The 15,153-nt window shown below is 28.9% G+C and overlaps 1 protein-coding gene across 1 annotated transcript in view; it reads right to left on the bottom strand.

Moving 5' to 3' along the window:
- Positions 1-563: 563 nt before the first annotated feature.
- The window catches only part of LOC112597053 (14 kDa phosphohistidine phosphatase), a 162,673-nt gene continuing 148,083 nt past the window's right edge, over positions 564-15,153 (bottom strand). Inside the window, exon 4 of the mRNA XM_025342961.1 lies at positions 564-719. Coding sequence (XP_025198746.1) covers positions 633-719 — 87 coding nt within the window. The 3' untranslated portion in view covers positions 564-632. The remainder of the gene's footprint in view (positions 720-15,153) is intronic.

Genomic DNA, 15,153 nt, shown 5'->3' with positions numbered 1-15,153 from the left:
AGGTTTTCACGGTCTACAGTTACAAAGATAGGCTGCTGCTTTAAGAAATAATATCAATACAGTAAAAAAGTAAAATATCTCAATTTGCTATTTTTTTTATTTTTTTTTTTGTAAAATAAGCGACTACAATAGATCAGATCCTCCTAAAAGTAATATTAAATTTTCATTTTCTAAATTTTGCGTAATGTGTGCAAAATAAAATCTTTGTAAAAATAATTATTGATTTACATTGGAAGTTAAAATATTTAAACAAAAACGAATAAAATATAAATTACGGTTTTTGAAAGAGGGAGCTATTCTAAAATATATTCGAAAAGCATGTACAAAATATTATAATTTATGCATGAAAAAGAAAAATAAGGGATATATACACTACCACTTAACCTTTTCTTTCCACGACTCATATATATATATATGTATGTGTTTCATTAAAAAGGTAAACCTTTAAAATTTATTTGTTATTGAACTCAAGAGTATAGCCTTATATAGTATAGTATTATTTTTGGATATGGGTATTATTAACAAACTGAAAAACGTAAACATTTTATTTTTATTTTATTAGGTGAATGAAAACGACATTATTATGTATATACGTAATACATTATAACACTTTTATCGTTTTAGTTTTATTTTCATTCGTTGTTGCATGCTATTTCGTAATCTGGATAAGCTTTTCTTAAAATATTTGCTGAAATTGAATGGTCAGCTGGTCCATATTGCTGAAACAGAAAATAAATAAACGTTAATCACTATAGAATTTATGTGTGTACACCTACAAGTGAAAATACACGGCGGTTGATTGTAATTTTTTTGCATTATGTAATTTTTATAGCGTCGTATCGTCGTCGGGAGAAATTTTATGAATTGTATACAATTTGAGTTAGTGGATGGAGAAAAGCTTTTATGCTATAACGCATGAACGCGAATTAAACATTTTTGAGCGTTGTCGTATACGTATCGACTTTTGGCTTACGAGAATTCGAATTGATGCGAGATTGTGTAAAATCATCGGGGGCGAAGTCATTGCGAATAAATAGGCATATAAACGTATTATATGCATAAACTACTGAAGTATACATTAATACAATACGCAGTGTGATAAAAAAATGGAAATACTTCTATGGGTAGGAAAAAAATTTCGGTAATGAAAATTATCGATTTGTCGTGTAACATTTTACACTTTAGACTTGTGTAAGCTGAATGGATTGTGGTTTTTCGTCATTGAAGAAGATTATATCACAAGCAGATACGTGCATTACGCCAAGTGTAAACAAAAGAAAACAAAAACCGATTTCCGCATGAAGTATTATATAATTTAGTAAATCTAAAGGACATGTAATTCTGAAATATACAGGCAAAAGATTAATTTCAAATTTCAGAAAACTTAAATTTTTCGACGCTACAGCGTTCTTTTATGTTTTCATTAGCCATTTAAAAAAAAAAAGCGTTTTTCTTTATTTATTTTCAAGCATTTAGCCCGTTATTATATTTTCTCCGTTTTTTTTTTAACAATATGATGACGGTCTCCGAATAATTTTTATTCATCTACATTGCCAAACGGTGTATGAAAATTGTTAGCGAAATTCCAGTAATAACGTCACAGTACATTTTGTTTAAAAAACCTTGTTGAAATATTATGCAAACTTTTATATTATATTGTGTAAACACGCGCAAAAAAAACGGGTTTACAGTCTAAACGATTTTCGAGTGTCTCGCGCCTCGTGTTCGTGTATAATATGCATGTGTTTTAGTAATATATTGACGCGCGCCCTTAAAAAATAACTTTTATTGTCACTCAAAACGCTCTAATGATACGCGAAAAATGTGAGGATTAATCGCTAGATTTTAACGTCGTGATATTTTTGTACTAGCCATTTTCGCCGAGAGTGAGACGGATTGTTGCGTGTCCTTTATATATACATATACATCACGCGAGATTTTACTGTCATTATATTATATCGTATTAATGTCGGAGTTAATGATATATATTTGCGAGTAATATATAAAAAAAAAAAACTACTTAACATAATATGACGACGTGTGTGTGTAAGTGTGTGTGTGTTTTATTTATGAATAGTTTTTTATCACTTTTATTCACCACTCTAATTCGTATTATCGCTCGTAACGATTTGCGGTAGACCATGTTAATATATATATATGTAACATATTTTGCTGTTATTCTGGTTATTCTGAGCCACAGTCTGTGGTTATACATAAAACATTTTTATTTAAAGTTTCCCATCGCGTATGGTATGCGTATTATAGAACTATACATAATTATGTAACCTGCAAACGTATGCATTACCTAAACCCTCTAATATTCACGTCTCTCATCTCAAGTTATGGTATAGAAAATCCATGTCAAAAGAATTTGCAGGCTAAAACCAATCGAGCCGGACAACTCAATTGTAACAATTCGGCATTCGGAATTTAACTGACTGTATGTAAATATATTTTACATCAACTTTTTTTTTTTTTATTTGTTTAAAAGAATATTTACAATACATTTTTACAATAATCAGTAAGTATGGAGACAATTAGTTATAATAAAATTTAAATATTTTGATAGGAAGACCCTCAGTAGTGCCACCTGACAAGAAAAAATTACATTATGTTAGTTATTTGGTATTATTTGTTTATTATTTATTTATTTTTTTTGTACTTCATGCGTTGAGCATGTTTCTGGGCTACAGCCTTTTAAGTTTTCTGGGAACGTTTGTAGCAAAGGATAATTTTTAGATTAAAGGATTCGTTACATCAACTATAGATGAATATACAATAAAATTCGCTTAAGACGCTATTTAAGGGATCAATTTTCTAAAACTTTTTAAGCGGGAATGAAAAAACAAATGAAGTGATTGAAATATGGAGTTAATTATTTTATTATTGAATATAATTTAACGGGAAATACACTGATTTAAATAAATAAATAAATTTATATATAAATACATAGGTACATATATTTTTTGCTTTCTAAATTTAATTAAAAAAAAAATTATTATTACATATTTTATTATTGTTTATTAAAAAATTTATCTAATTTGTTAAGACAACCCAACATTTCTTCGAAATTTTCTGTTGAGGGTAATATTTTTCGAATTTCTGATTGGTTTTGTAAACCACTAACTAAATTTTATAATACGACGGAGTACAGAAAAACTGTTATAATAGGCAATGATAAAATAGGTGTAGTGATAAAATAAAACGATAAGAACAAGCAAACGAGAAAAAATTTCTATTTTTATTTTCACAAAATTACTAAAAATTATTGTAATTTGCTGAACAAAAGAGCGTTTTGTCCAATGAGAAAGTAAAAACTAGAGCGTCTTAACAGGTGGTTTTTACATTGACTAGTATTGGAAATGTCAAAGGACCGACGGAAAATAGCGTCTTAAGTGAGTTTTACCGTATTTCAAATGGTTAAATTCATTTTTACCGAAAAACTGCATTTAAAAATAGCATTCTGCTTATAATATATAATAATGTAATAATTATTCATATTTATTCATAATTTTGTACTAAACGTTTTAGATCTTTCTACAAAACTTAGACAAAACAGTTTGCAAATTGTCATGACTTTTACGAATTTTATCAAAATTTGAATTTCAAATACTTATGGGTATATAAAAATAAATTGTGATTATATAGTAAATATATTTTTTAACACATATGAGAGTAACTTAAATGAATATTGTATTAAATTTTCAAGCTTTGTGATTGAATGAAAAAAAAATACATAATTGTAAAATCAATAATTTTATTTATTACTCCGCTCCGAATCTAAGACAACGGATTAAATGGATTATTCTGAAAGTATAATTTGGTATATAGTGCGGTCATAAAAATAGATTTTAACCTTATTTAAATATATCCTATATTGTGAATAGTAACATGAAAACACTTTGTAAATTAATGGCCAAGAAACTCTTAAGTATTGAATTGTTTTTCGATTTCTTAATATATAAGTTAGAACATTTAACTCGTATATCCCATTGTGTTAGTACATCCGTTGGTTACTAGTGTACAAAGTTATGATTGTAAATATGTACTAAAACTTTTATTTATTGTCCGTAGTTACTCTACATAGTTTAAATGGTTGTTTGTATTAAGATTTTAAAACGGTTCTATTCAAATTAATTTCGTATAAGCCAGAATCGAAAATGATCAAAATATGAGTATTAATATTGATTATTTAGTATTTACCATATTTATTATAAAATTTTCCAAATTATTTTAAAATTGTACACGGTGTTATAGATCATTGCGTTGTATTTAATTACTATACGTTTAGGAACCGGGAATTAAGCACGCTTGCAGTGAGATTGCCTAACTTGTTTTTTAATTTAACTAAATCCGGGCTCGGACAGGTATGAAACATTAATTATTTATAGTTGCTTAGCCATATCTTTTTTTCTATAAACAAGAGTGATTTACGATATTAAAGATTTTGACACTGATATGAATATATATACACAAATTCTATTTTTATCCCTGTTTTATTGATATTTTATTTTTAACGCTCTGTATAGGGAGAGCTATACAGTAGGTACCTATACACACGATTTTTACACCACACACCGATGCACACTTCTGTGTACATAATACATATATATACATATTATAGGCATACAACATCCTGCACACTATCGTATTACGACCTCGGGGATATTGGACCGTGTAATATGATCATGGAATAATATTGACATACCTATATCCTTTTCTCAATCGACGACGGAATCGAAACGGTGGGTCGTACACGTATATAAATACGAATATGTTTTCTTCGATACTTAAAAATCCAATTTCTATTTCACGATATTCGAGATCGTTTACGGTATGCCGAAACACTTCACATGACACAAATCGTTTCGTACCGCATGAATGGAATTCGTATCATAAAAGTGAACGTGTGAGTTGTGCGTGTGTGTGTTAACGGTCCCTTTTTAGTACAAAGTATATGTATCATATTATAGGCGCGACATATGCTTATATGGCGAGGACAGCACACGTCGAATTGTCACAATCAGAATAATCGAGTTAGAAACCAGATCAATGATGGTAGTCGTTTAACCGGCGATGAGGAGAAAGTAAGGAATCTTTTTTTATTTAATCACTACACTGCAGAGACGAGTCCTGTATACCGTAAAATGCATTAATCGTAGACTTCTTATCATTATTATGGTAATTTCAAATAGCGACGATTCCAGCTGAAATATTTTCTGACAGCTACGGTTTAATCCAATCGGTCGTATTATTATTTGAGTTTGCGTGTCGTGCCTGTATAATATACATATATATACTGCAAGGAGTTAGATCGTTGATGTATTTATAGATGAGCGGCGATAGAGGGCGGGGAAGAAAAATAATTTACACAAAAATAATTTTGACAAGAGAGTTTTGTTTAATTTCACTAGCTTAATAGTAACACAACGTGTTTGATTAATTTCTTATGATATATAAAAACGACTATAATAACCAATATGATGTTTATTGAAATAAATGTATCAATTTCAATATATAAAAGTGGTTTTCAGCCCATGTGTTTCAACATTATATTAAAAATATTGGGACGTTTATTCGTTTACCAATTGTTTATTTTATATATTCAATGACATTTTAGATTCTGAATGAAACGATGCATGTATTTGATTTTATAACAATAATGTGTTTTTTTGTGTATGAGTATACAATAAGTTTTTAATAAAATACTTTGATTTTCAAATTTGAGGGTGGTTTTTGATATTAAATTATATCTATTTTGTATTTTAGAGATGTCGAAATTAAAATTTCCAGTACTTTTTTTTTTATTTTGTTATAATTTAAACAATTTAAATTTTAAAAAATATTGAACATTCAAAGTCCCACTATTTATTTTAATAAATATTTAAGTTTAGATTTTTGACAAAATTTGTTTAAAAATCTAAACTTAAATGCTTATTAAAATAAATATTGGACTTTAAATGTTCTCATATATTCATTATTCATTTAAAAATTACATTTTTTTTAAAATAAAAATAAATGGCTTTAATAGCTATGTGCATTATTAAAAAAATTATACCATATGAAATAAAGTTTGTGATATAGACTAATAGATCAGCCTCGTTCAGAATTTTTTTTTGTATAAAATGATAACATCCTTAAAAAAAAAAAAAAAAAAAATAAAAAAATTAACATACCTATAACAGTTACTCGCTAGACACCTAATACAAAGCAGAGCAGTATCCACTTTTCTACCTTTTTATAATTAAAATTTTTAAAATAATAACATAACAAACAGTGTTTCACGGTGTTAGTTGCCTTTATTTACATACCTAATAATGCTAATATACTTATCAAAAGTTATTTACTTTATTTAAATTTATTCGACACAGTATGTACCTAATAAGGTATGTTTAATTTTATCTTTGAGAACTTATACGAATATATAAATAACCGGAGATTTACAAATTACTATTTTAATACTAAATTAAAATTAATAACTCAACTTTTAAAATATTTACATAGTTTAGAAGTCTATTATTTAATTATATTTTTCGGAGGTTTTATGTCAAATCAATAAAAAAATAATTTTTTTTCATTTGATTTTCGGCAAATCAATGATTATTTAAAATTATAATCAATAGTAACTCTTTAGTAGAGAAAATTTTTTCGTAAATTGTATTTCAAAAAATATGAATTAAAATAAATAGTTATTTAAGGAGATACTATTGTAAATTAAGGTATATAAACTTTAAATTATGTAAAAATATGTTAAGTATTTTAATTTCGTATTTTTCTTTAGTTATGCATCAATAAAATCGTGTTGTTATTTTTTAATGTTTATGACCTTTAGAGTTCTACTAAAATAAATATTTTTAAATTCATTACACGGAATTAGCATTTTGGAGTATCTAAACAGAAACAGGTATTTAATATTTGGAATATCGGTAACGTCCAAAAAGTTATCGAAACATATTTATGTAGATATTGTTGTTTAAATTTTTAACTTTTTCTTCCAATAAACACGTTGAGAACAAATATCTAAAATATACCAAAGAACTGAAAACATTAAAAAACCCTTTAGAAATATAAAATAAACTTATGTGTTATGTATTTACTATTTACTGAATACCATATTATGTCGAATTTTTTAAATAATTGTAAATAATTTCATTATTTGATTTAAGTTTTAATTATACATTTAATTTGATTTAAAAGGTATGCCAATAACTATAAAATTTATTGAAGCCTCAAAAGATAATAATAATAAAAAAAATAATTATAAAAAATTATATACGTGAAATTGCACGTATTATATTTATTTGCGATTTTTATTTTAATACGTACATTATGATAATATGACAAAAATGGCAGGATATCAACCGGACTTCGAGATTGCCTTTTCGTCTAATTATTTCGGTTGCCGTCGTGTTTCAACAATCATACACCGACCCTCTAATAGAATAAGCGTGATTGGCATAGGTATTAATTAATAAAACTTTTAAATTAAGCGATGTATATTATAAACGCATTATCGTTACGTCACACCAGGGGTTTCCAAACTTTTTTTTTATCCGAGGGCTTCATAAAGTAAAAAAAGCTCTAAGCGGGTTAAAATGTATGAACACATATAATAATAATTTATAAATCACAGCCGATACAGCTGATAATTGCACGTGCGCACGATAACGACTTTGGAAATTATACATATTTTTAAACATTTGCCGTTAATTGGCGGGCCGGTGAAAAAACTTGTTAGCGGGCTGGATGCCGTAGTTTGGAGACCCCTGCGTCATACCGTTGGGTTGTGGTAATCAATAAAATTCATTCCGATTATTGGACAAAAAAAAAAAAAAAATAAAAAAAACATTAATTATACTGTCGGATACTCGGATTTATATTTGTTAGCGTGTCTACGTCAGAAATTCAATTATTCGAGATACATATTTACATTACAGCAGTGAAATATTTGTTGGGGATCAGTTTCAAAATTATTTTGTTGATATAAATATTTAAACAATATGTTTTTTTACACTTATTTGGTTCGTAACTCTGAATAAAAAGAACACACACAATCACAAGTGCGGTAGCAAAACACGAGTTGCAAGGAACGACGTAATCGTGTAATTTATGAGAGTACAGTTTTTATTTTTCGTGAACACGCATCAGAAATGTTTTCAAATGAATGTTAACGTAGACATTTTTAAAAGCTATCATTGAGATACGTTTTACGTTACCACAAACCAATAACGAAATTAACGATACCGGAATCATATTTCTAGTTTTGATTAAAAAAAAAAAAAATTAAAATTCATATCGTAGGCTTCTTACAAAAATCAAAAGAAATTTTTTATGCTTTTGAAAAGTTGCCGAAACGGGCATTTGTGTAGGGTCCTTCGTTTACGTCAGTAGTTCTGAATGGGGGCGATATTGCCCCCCCCCCCCCACCAGTGGGCGGTGAAGTGTCACCGAGAGGCAGTGAACTAGTTTTGAGCGGTAGGGAGGCGATGTGTACTAGTTTTGGGTGGTAAAGGGGCGGCAAGCGTGTTCGCGCAAAAACGTTGTACATGGCGCGACCTAAAAATAATACATACATACTTGATAATTTATATCATAATAAATATCAGTCACTAGGTATTTGTTGAGCAATGCACAATAACTTATCTTTGATTGTTGACAAATTTATTATTTTTATTATTTTAGCGATTGTGCGTGGACATTATATTTTATTATGGGTCTATATCTATATTATATCTATATTATCTATATTTATAGGTTATCTATATTAACCAACCTTTTAGTACACCGTTTGATTCGACTCGTGCATGTTGTATTAGTTTTTGTTATTATACTCGTAATATTCAGTCGGTTAAAACGTGATTTTTTAAATTTTTTTTTCGTTTCATAAAACTGTATTTTCCAAAAATACCGTCAAATATAATACGACATATTTAAAGTTCGGATTTATTTCATCGTCATCCAACATGCAGCTCCCAATGTGTTAACTTTGAAATAAAGTGTTCTCCAATGAGGCAATAAAATCATTTCGTTTGCAGGAAAATTTACAAAAAGTCTATCCTGACAAACAGAATAAAGATTTGTCGTTTTTCACAAATGTTAGGGACAAGTTACAGAAGGCACCTCGGTCTCAGGCTTATTCGTATGGTCATCATAACAATGTGATGATGGTTTGATTGCTTCTTATAATATATAAAAATTGATCGCGAAATCGAGAAAAGCCTATACCATAGGCGAAGAGTTAATACTTTTAGTTGTCAAAAAATTTTAGAAACAGTTTTACACTATTCAGCCTCACACAGTGTAATCAATTAAAGTTCCATTGAGCAACGATACTGTGCAACGGCAAATCGACGAAATGGCGGAAGACGTTGAAATTTCATTATTAAATCTTCTAGTATCTACCGAATTTTCTCTTCAAATCGACAAATCAACATTGCTGAGTAATGAGGTTTTTATTATTGGCATACGTCCGGTTTGTGAAGGAAACAAAAATCGTTCAAGAAATGCTTTTTGCAAGAACGTTGGTTACTAATACTAAAGGTGAATCTATTTTCAATATAGTCAAAGACTTTTTTAAAGACAAAAATAATCCTCTTAAAAACGTTATATTTATTGCCACTGATGGAGCACCTGCAATTGTAAACGTCATCGTGGGTTCATAGCCTTTTTAAAGAATGAACACTCGGTATTTTATTTATTCATTACGTGATTTACAGAGCACATTTAATTGCAAAAATCTTAGTGATCGTTTGCATCAGTTATTACAATATGTCATATCTTCTGTGAATAAAATTTGTAATAATTCGCTGAACAATCGACTGTTAACAAAGATATGTAAGGAAAACGACGAAAAATGCAATCGCTTGTTTTAACACATCGAAGTTTGCTGGCTTTCCAAAGGTGCCTGCCATAATAGGTTTTGGAATATTTTCAATTTTGTGATTGAATTTCTCGAAGAGAAAGATGTAAAACTCAAAGACAGGTTGACACTATTTAAAAGCAATGTTGCTTATATGACCGATTTATTCGCAAAGTTTAATGGTATTAATTTGCAACTGTAAGGTGACGAGTTCAACTTAATAGAGCCAAAATCGGTTATTTTTGAATACAAAAAAAAAAAAAAAAAAAAAAATTGACTTTGTGGAAGACCAATTTTGGTCGCCAAAAGTTCAGCCGATTCCCAGTCTTGGTTGGTCTGCACAAAAATAGTGAAATATCTTTTGACAAAATACAAGTTTACTGTCAACACCTCGAGTCTTTACAAATGGACTTTTCAAAATTTTTTAATGATATTTTATTGTTGGAAGTTCCTCAACGGGTCATGAATCTTTTTATAAATATTGAGACAGCAGGGGTACAAATTCAATAAGAATAATTCGAACTTTCAACTAATAAAACATTGAAATCCAGTTTCAAGGTTAGTGATCGGCTCACGGAATTACGCTTCAAACTAACATAATTTATCATTATCCTGGATTGTAGAGTCTCCAGCACTGTAATATATCTAACTACAAAGAAGAGGAATCGACTTGATATCATGACAAGATGAGATTTACGCGACTTATGTTAACAAATATTGAACCTAATGTCAAAAAACTTGTTAAAAACTACCAAGTTCAACCATCTTATTAAAGCCTAGCAATACTTTTTTAAATAAACTAAAAAATATATTTATATTAAGTTTTTTTTTTAAAAATGTTTAATTTAATTTTTATTTATTTATTGATAGTTATTTTTTTCAAATTAATTTTCTTATTACTAGTACTATAAATAAAAATATATCAAATATAAAAAATAAATAAAAACATGAGTTATAAGATCATTTCAATTTTTTCTTTTAAATTTTTCAAACACCTTTAATTATAGAATTCTCACATTTTAGAGGTCGTTAAAAAATGTATTGTCACTCAAGAGGGCTGTAACTTAAAAAAAAAAAGAAGAAAAACACCGGTTTACATGTTACAGTCATCGCGCTAGTTTGTGTCGCAGCAGTGGTCGTTATTATCATCAAAACCCGGGTCGTTATAGACGTGATTACAGGTTTAATACTGCTGACGATATGATACGTACATAACGACGCGTAATTTGTCTGACAATAAAACCTGAAGTCACGGAGTCGGTCATTTGATCTGATCAATGTAATCGTTTCGTTGTGGACCAAATACTTTGAAAATATTTATAATTTACTTATAGTTGAGGCCAAATAATTTATTGAGATAATGCCCCATGGGCCATGAGTAATGACAAGTTAAGTAAGTTGATGATACATTTGTCTATTGATCAACAGAAACATAAAATGAAACTTTATAATAGGTAAAAATACTAATAAAATATTTATGTATAGATGATTAAGAAACTCAAAATACAACAACAGAGATAAAAATTATAATTAAAAATGAACCAACTTTCCAGTGTTTTGCGATGACATAAGTTACCAGTAGAGGCGTGTGAAATATAATAAACAATGCTATAATGTATATTATATAATAATATAATATAATAAGCGTACTGCATTGTTTGCGGTCTGATTTCATCAACTAACTATGTAAAGTCAGATTTTACTAGTTAAAGCCAGGATTTACTAAAAACGTTTTGTTGGTACAAAAACTTAGAATTTGTCAATAGAAGGTGATCGATCCACCATAGAAAACTAATAAGATTCATAAATATGGAATAAAAGTTAAGAAAATTAAATATTAAAATCTGCACGAGGTATAGTATTGTGGCACTTACTACTACATAATAAATAATAAAGTATACGCAATACTTACCAAGAAACTAATTTAATTTTACTTGATAAAACTTCATAACGTATGTGTTTTATAAATTAAAATTTAACAACATCATTCATAATAGGTACGTCAAGCCGTTGTTCACCTTTCATTGTCAGGCGAGCAAGAGTTTTTGGGAGGCGATTCTTGGAAAAAAATGTACAGTAAGCTAATTAATTGGTAAGTAAATGACTTTGTTCACGAAGTAGAATGAATATTTTTGTGTAGTTTTTTTCTAATGTAATAGAATAATGTGATCTCCCTTTATCACGATTTACAACTCTATTTATTTATTTTTTTGAACATTTAAAACGACGACCACCGACTTTTCAATCAATTAACGCGTAATATATACATGACGTATTGTATTGCATGCACGCGCGGTTCATAAATTAAATTTCAGAAAGCCGAAGAATGCCTAGTAGATCGTATAATAGATATCAACAAAACGATTTAAATCGAGTTTCCATGGTGGCGGCATAAAACAGGAAATTATAAGATTTCAGATTGTTCGTGAATTGTTACAGTCACCACGCTATCATTTTATTATCATCGTCACTACAATATACGTGTCGTATTGAGTTAAGTTTGTTTCACTTCGTTAGTCACGTGTGCACAAACTTTTTACATCGAAATTAATTTTGCCTCGATAGAGTGAAACAGTATCTGATAATATATGATGAAAAGTAAATTAAAATTTGATTTTTTCAATTTTTGAAATGCCAGCTCTCAAATTTATGATTCATGTTTGGATAAAATATAGGTACAATTGTTTCTACATGGGATTTTGGGAAATTGGTTGTCGCTTAAATTTCGTTACTGCACACGAGACAAATTATTTATTAACAATAATATAAAAATTTCAGTATTTGGATCGCACAATGCGTCGGCGTTCTGCAGTGTACCTTTTTATCCGACCGTATATAAAGTGTCCGTGCTCTTAATTTTAAACAATGGATCTGATAATGTGACCATTTTACGGACACAATAATAGCACGGCGCAGATACACACATCCTGTCCCGATTTTTCATACATTTTGCAATGAATGACGGCGTGATATAAAAGCAATATAGGTGCACAATTGTGTAGAACAATGTGCTTTAAAATTGACATATACGTACGTTTATTTCATAATACTATATTTTGTTATTACATTTCATAACAATATTTCGTTGATTAAAATTTATATGTTTGTCAACGAGTATATGAGTTTATTTTTTTCGTATATTACATACTATTTTGAACGACCACGGGAAATAATACGCATTGTTTCATAAGCCTATGACGATTAATCAACTAGCCCAGAAATCCCAGTTTAACCGAACGAAGTATTAAATGTTGTACGAACTAGATGAGCATCATTGTATTCAAATTTCATGCCAAAAAAATAGAAAAATAAAGATCCCAAATTGTATATTGTATTATTAATTATTACACATGTCAAGTTAGTTGATTATTTATTTTAAGTAAAATGCAAATATGCAGGTTAAGAAAATTTTGCTTAATTTTTATCTAGTGTTGTTTTTTTTTTTTTTTTTTTTTATTTAAAAGTTACAAGGTATCTTGTACGTATTGTTTTTTATATTTTCCACTAACTCAAACAAAAAAGAAATTGGTAATTGTCGATTGAAAATTAAACGAACTACAACTTAACAAAATAGACATAATTATGGAAAGCATAAAAAGTCATTGTATCTCTTATACTTACGATTCATCTCAAACAGATTATTTTAAGAAATAACATCAAATTGGACGTTATTATTATTTTTTTCTTTCGAAATGTATTGTAAATTCTACCAGGACTCAGAAGTATACCCTCGTCGGCACATATACAATAATATAGTACCCTCGTTTTCTGTGAATAATTTCGTGTGATTTTCAGAGTGTTTTTGATAGCTCGAACAATAGTTGTTATAGATATGGTTTAGATGGTGGAAAATCGTTTTCCAATCAGTATGAAAAGGGCTAGTAAAAAAAAAAAAAAAAAGATGGACTGAACTAGAGCGTATTAACTTTTGTGCTTGTCGTAGCGTAAAAGTACTACCGTTAACGTAGACTTGGTACTGTTTATTTTATTTTATATACAAACACCGAGTCTATTGTACGAATCCGTTGGATTACTATCGTTTGCCGTGCGTGAGCGGTGAAAACGAAATTGGGGTTTTATAAATACAATTATAAGACACACGAGAACATCTCTAGAGACCACAACAATAACATTTCGTGTTGTTTAACGGTATTCACGGGCTCTCGAGCTAGTCTGCTAACATAATACGCGCACGTTTATTATTAAGCTAACTGCACGGACAAAACAAAAACCCTTCTGTATGATATGACATATTATGACCAGTCGTCTGACGATAATGTAGTTATATTATGTAATTCTGAACACGGTACCTGTAGAAGTGTTTTTCTCGATGTGAGATAAGATCGTTTTGTTCAATCGATTTTGATAATTTGGAAAAGGTACGGGTGTATAAACGATGTCTTATGGATTTAAAGTACGGTGTAATATTTAAAATAAGCGTTGTAGCAAAAATTAAAACAATATCAAGTCAAAAACTCGTTTGATTTTTTTACACATACCAACACATAGTTAGATATATTTATTGTATACTCACATGTGCACACACACACACACACACATCTATTAAAGAAAAAAATTTGATATAATCATTTCGTGTTTGTAATAATGAAATATTACTGTTACGAGATACGCGTACACAATATGATATACCGCACACACACGATTTTTAGGGTTTATCTCCGAAGCTCAAGTTAAAGAGTACTATTGGAGTAGGATAGAAACGTAAGGAGTGATTTAAGCGATTGACGATAAAAATGAGCCGTCACTACAGAGCGTACGTCTGACTATGTCCTATACATATACTAAATAAGACCTGCCAATTGTGATGAGTACAGATAAAAATGATTGCCAAAAAATTACGTTGGTTCTTTTTTGTTTAGTCTGTCGTGTATACGAGTGTATAATAGTTTTGCGAAAATAATAGCGATGGGCTGTACGTTCCTGATGGCGATATTTGAATACTTGTATGCAACCCCACAAAAATTATTTGACCAGTTATGTACGATTAAACCAAATTTGATCCAATAATCAATTAAGTATAATAAACCGATAAATTGATGATACAGCCTCTAAATTCAAAATCGGAAAATATTCTCACACCTATCCAAATTATAAATTATTATATACATGCTATACTGCAAACAACTATAAAAATTGTACGAGAAATAAATACTTAAATCGCAAATTTCATTCACATAATATTACAATACAATTGTGGTTTATGGTAATAAATAATCACTCACAATTTATAAAATATTAAGCACTATATTACTGTGATATGTATGTACAAGAAT

The sequence above is a fragment of the Melanaphis sacchari genome, unplaced genomic scaffold (assembly GCF_002803265.2).
Source record: "Melanaphis sacchari strain LSU unplaced genomic scaffold, SCAv2.0 Contig36_pilon_pilon, whole genome shotgun sequence".
NCBI classification, from domain to species: domain Eukaryota; kingdom Metazoa; phylum Arthropoda; class Insecta; order Hemiptera; family Aphididae; genus Melanaphis; species Melanaphis sacchari.
Note: the sequence above shows the minus strand (reverse complement) of the source record. Positions and strands in the feature narration are given on the sequence as shown.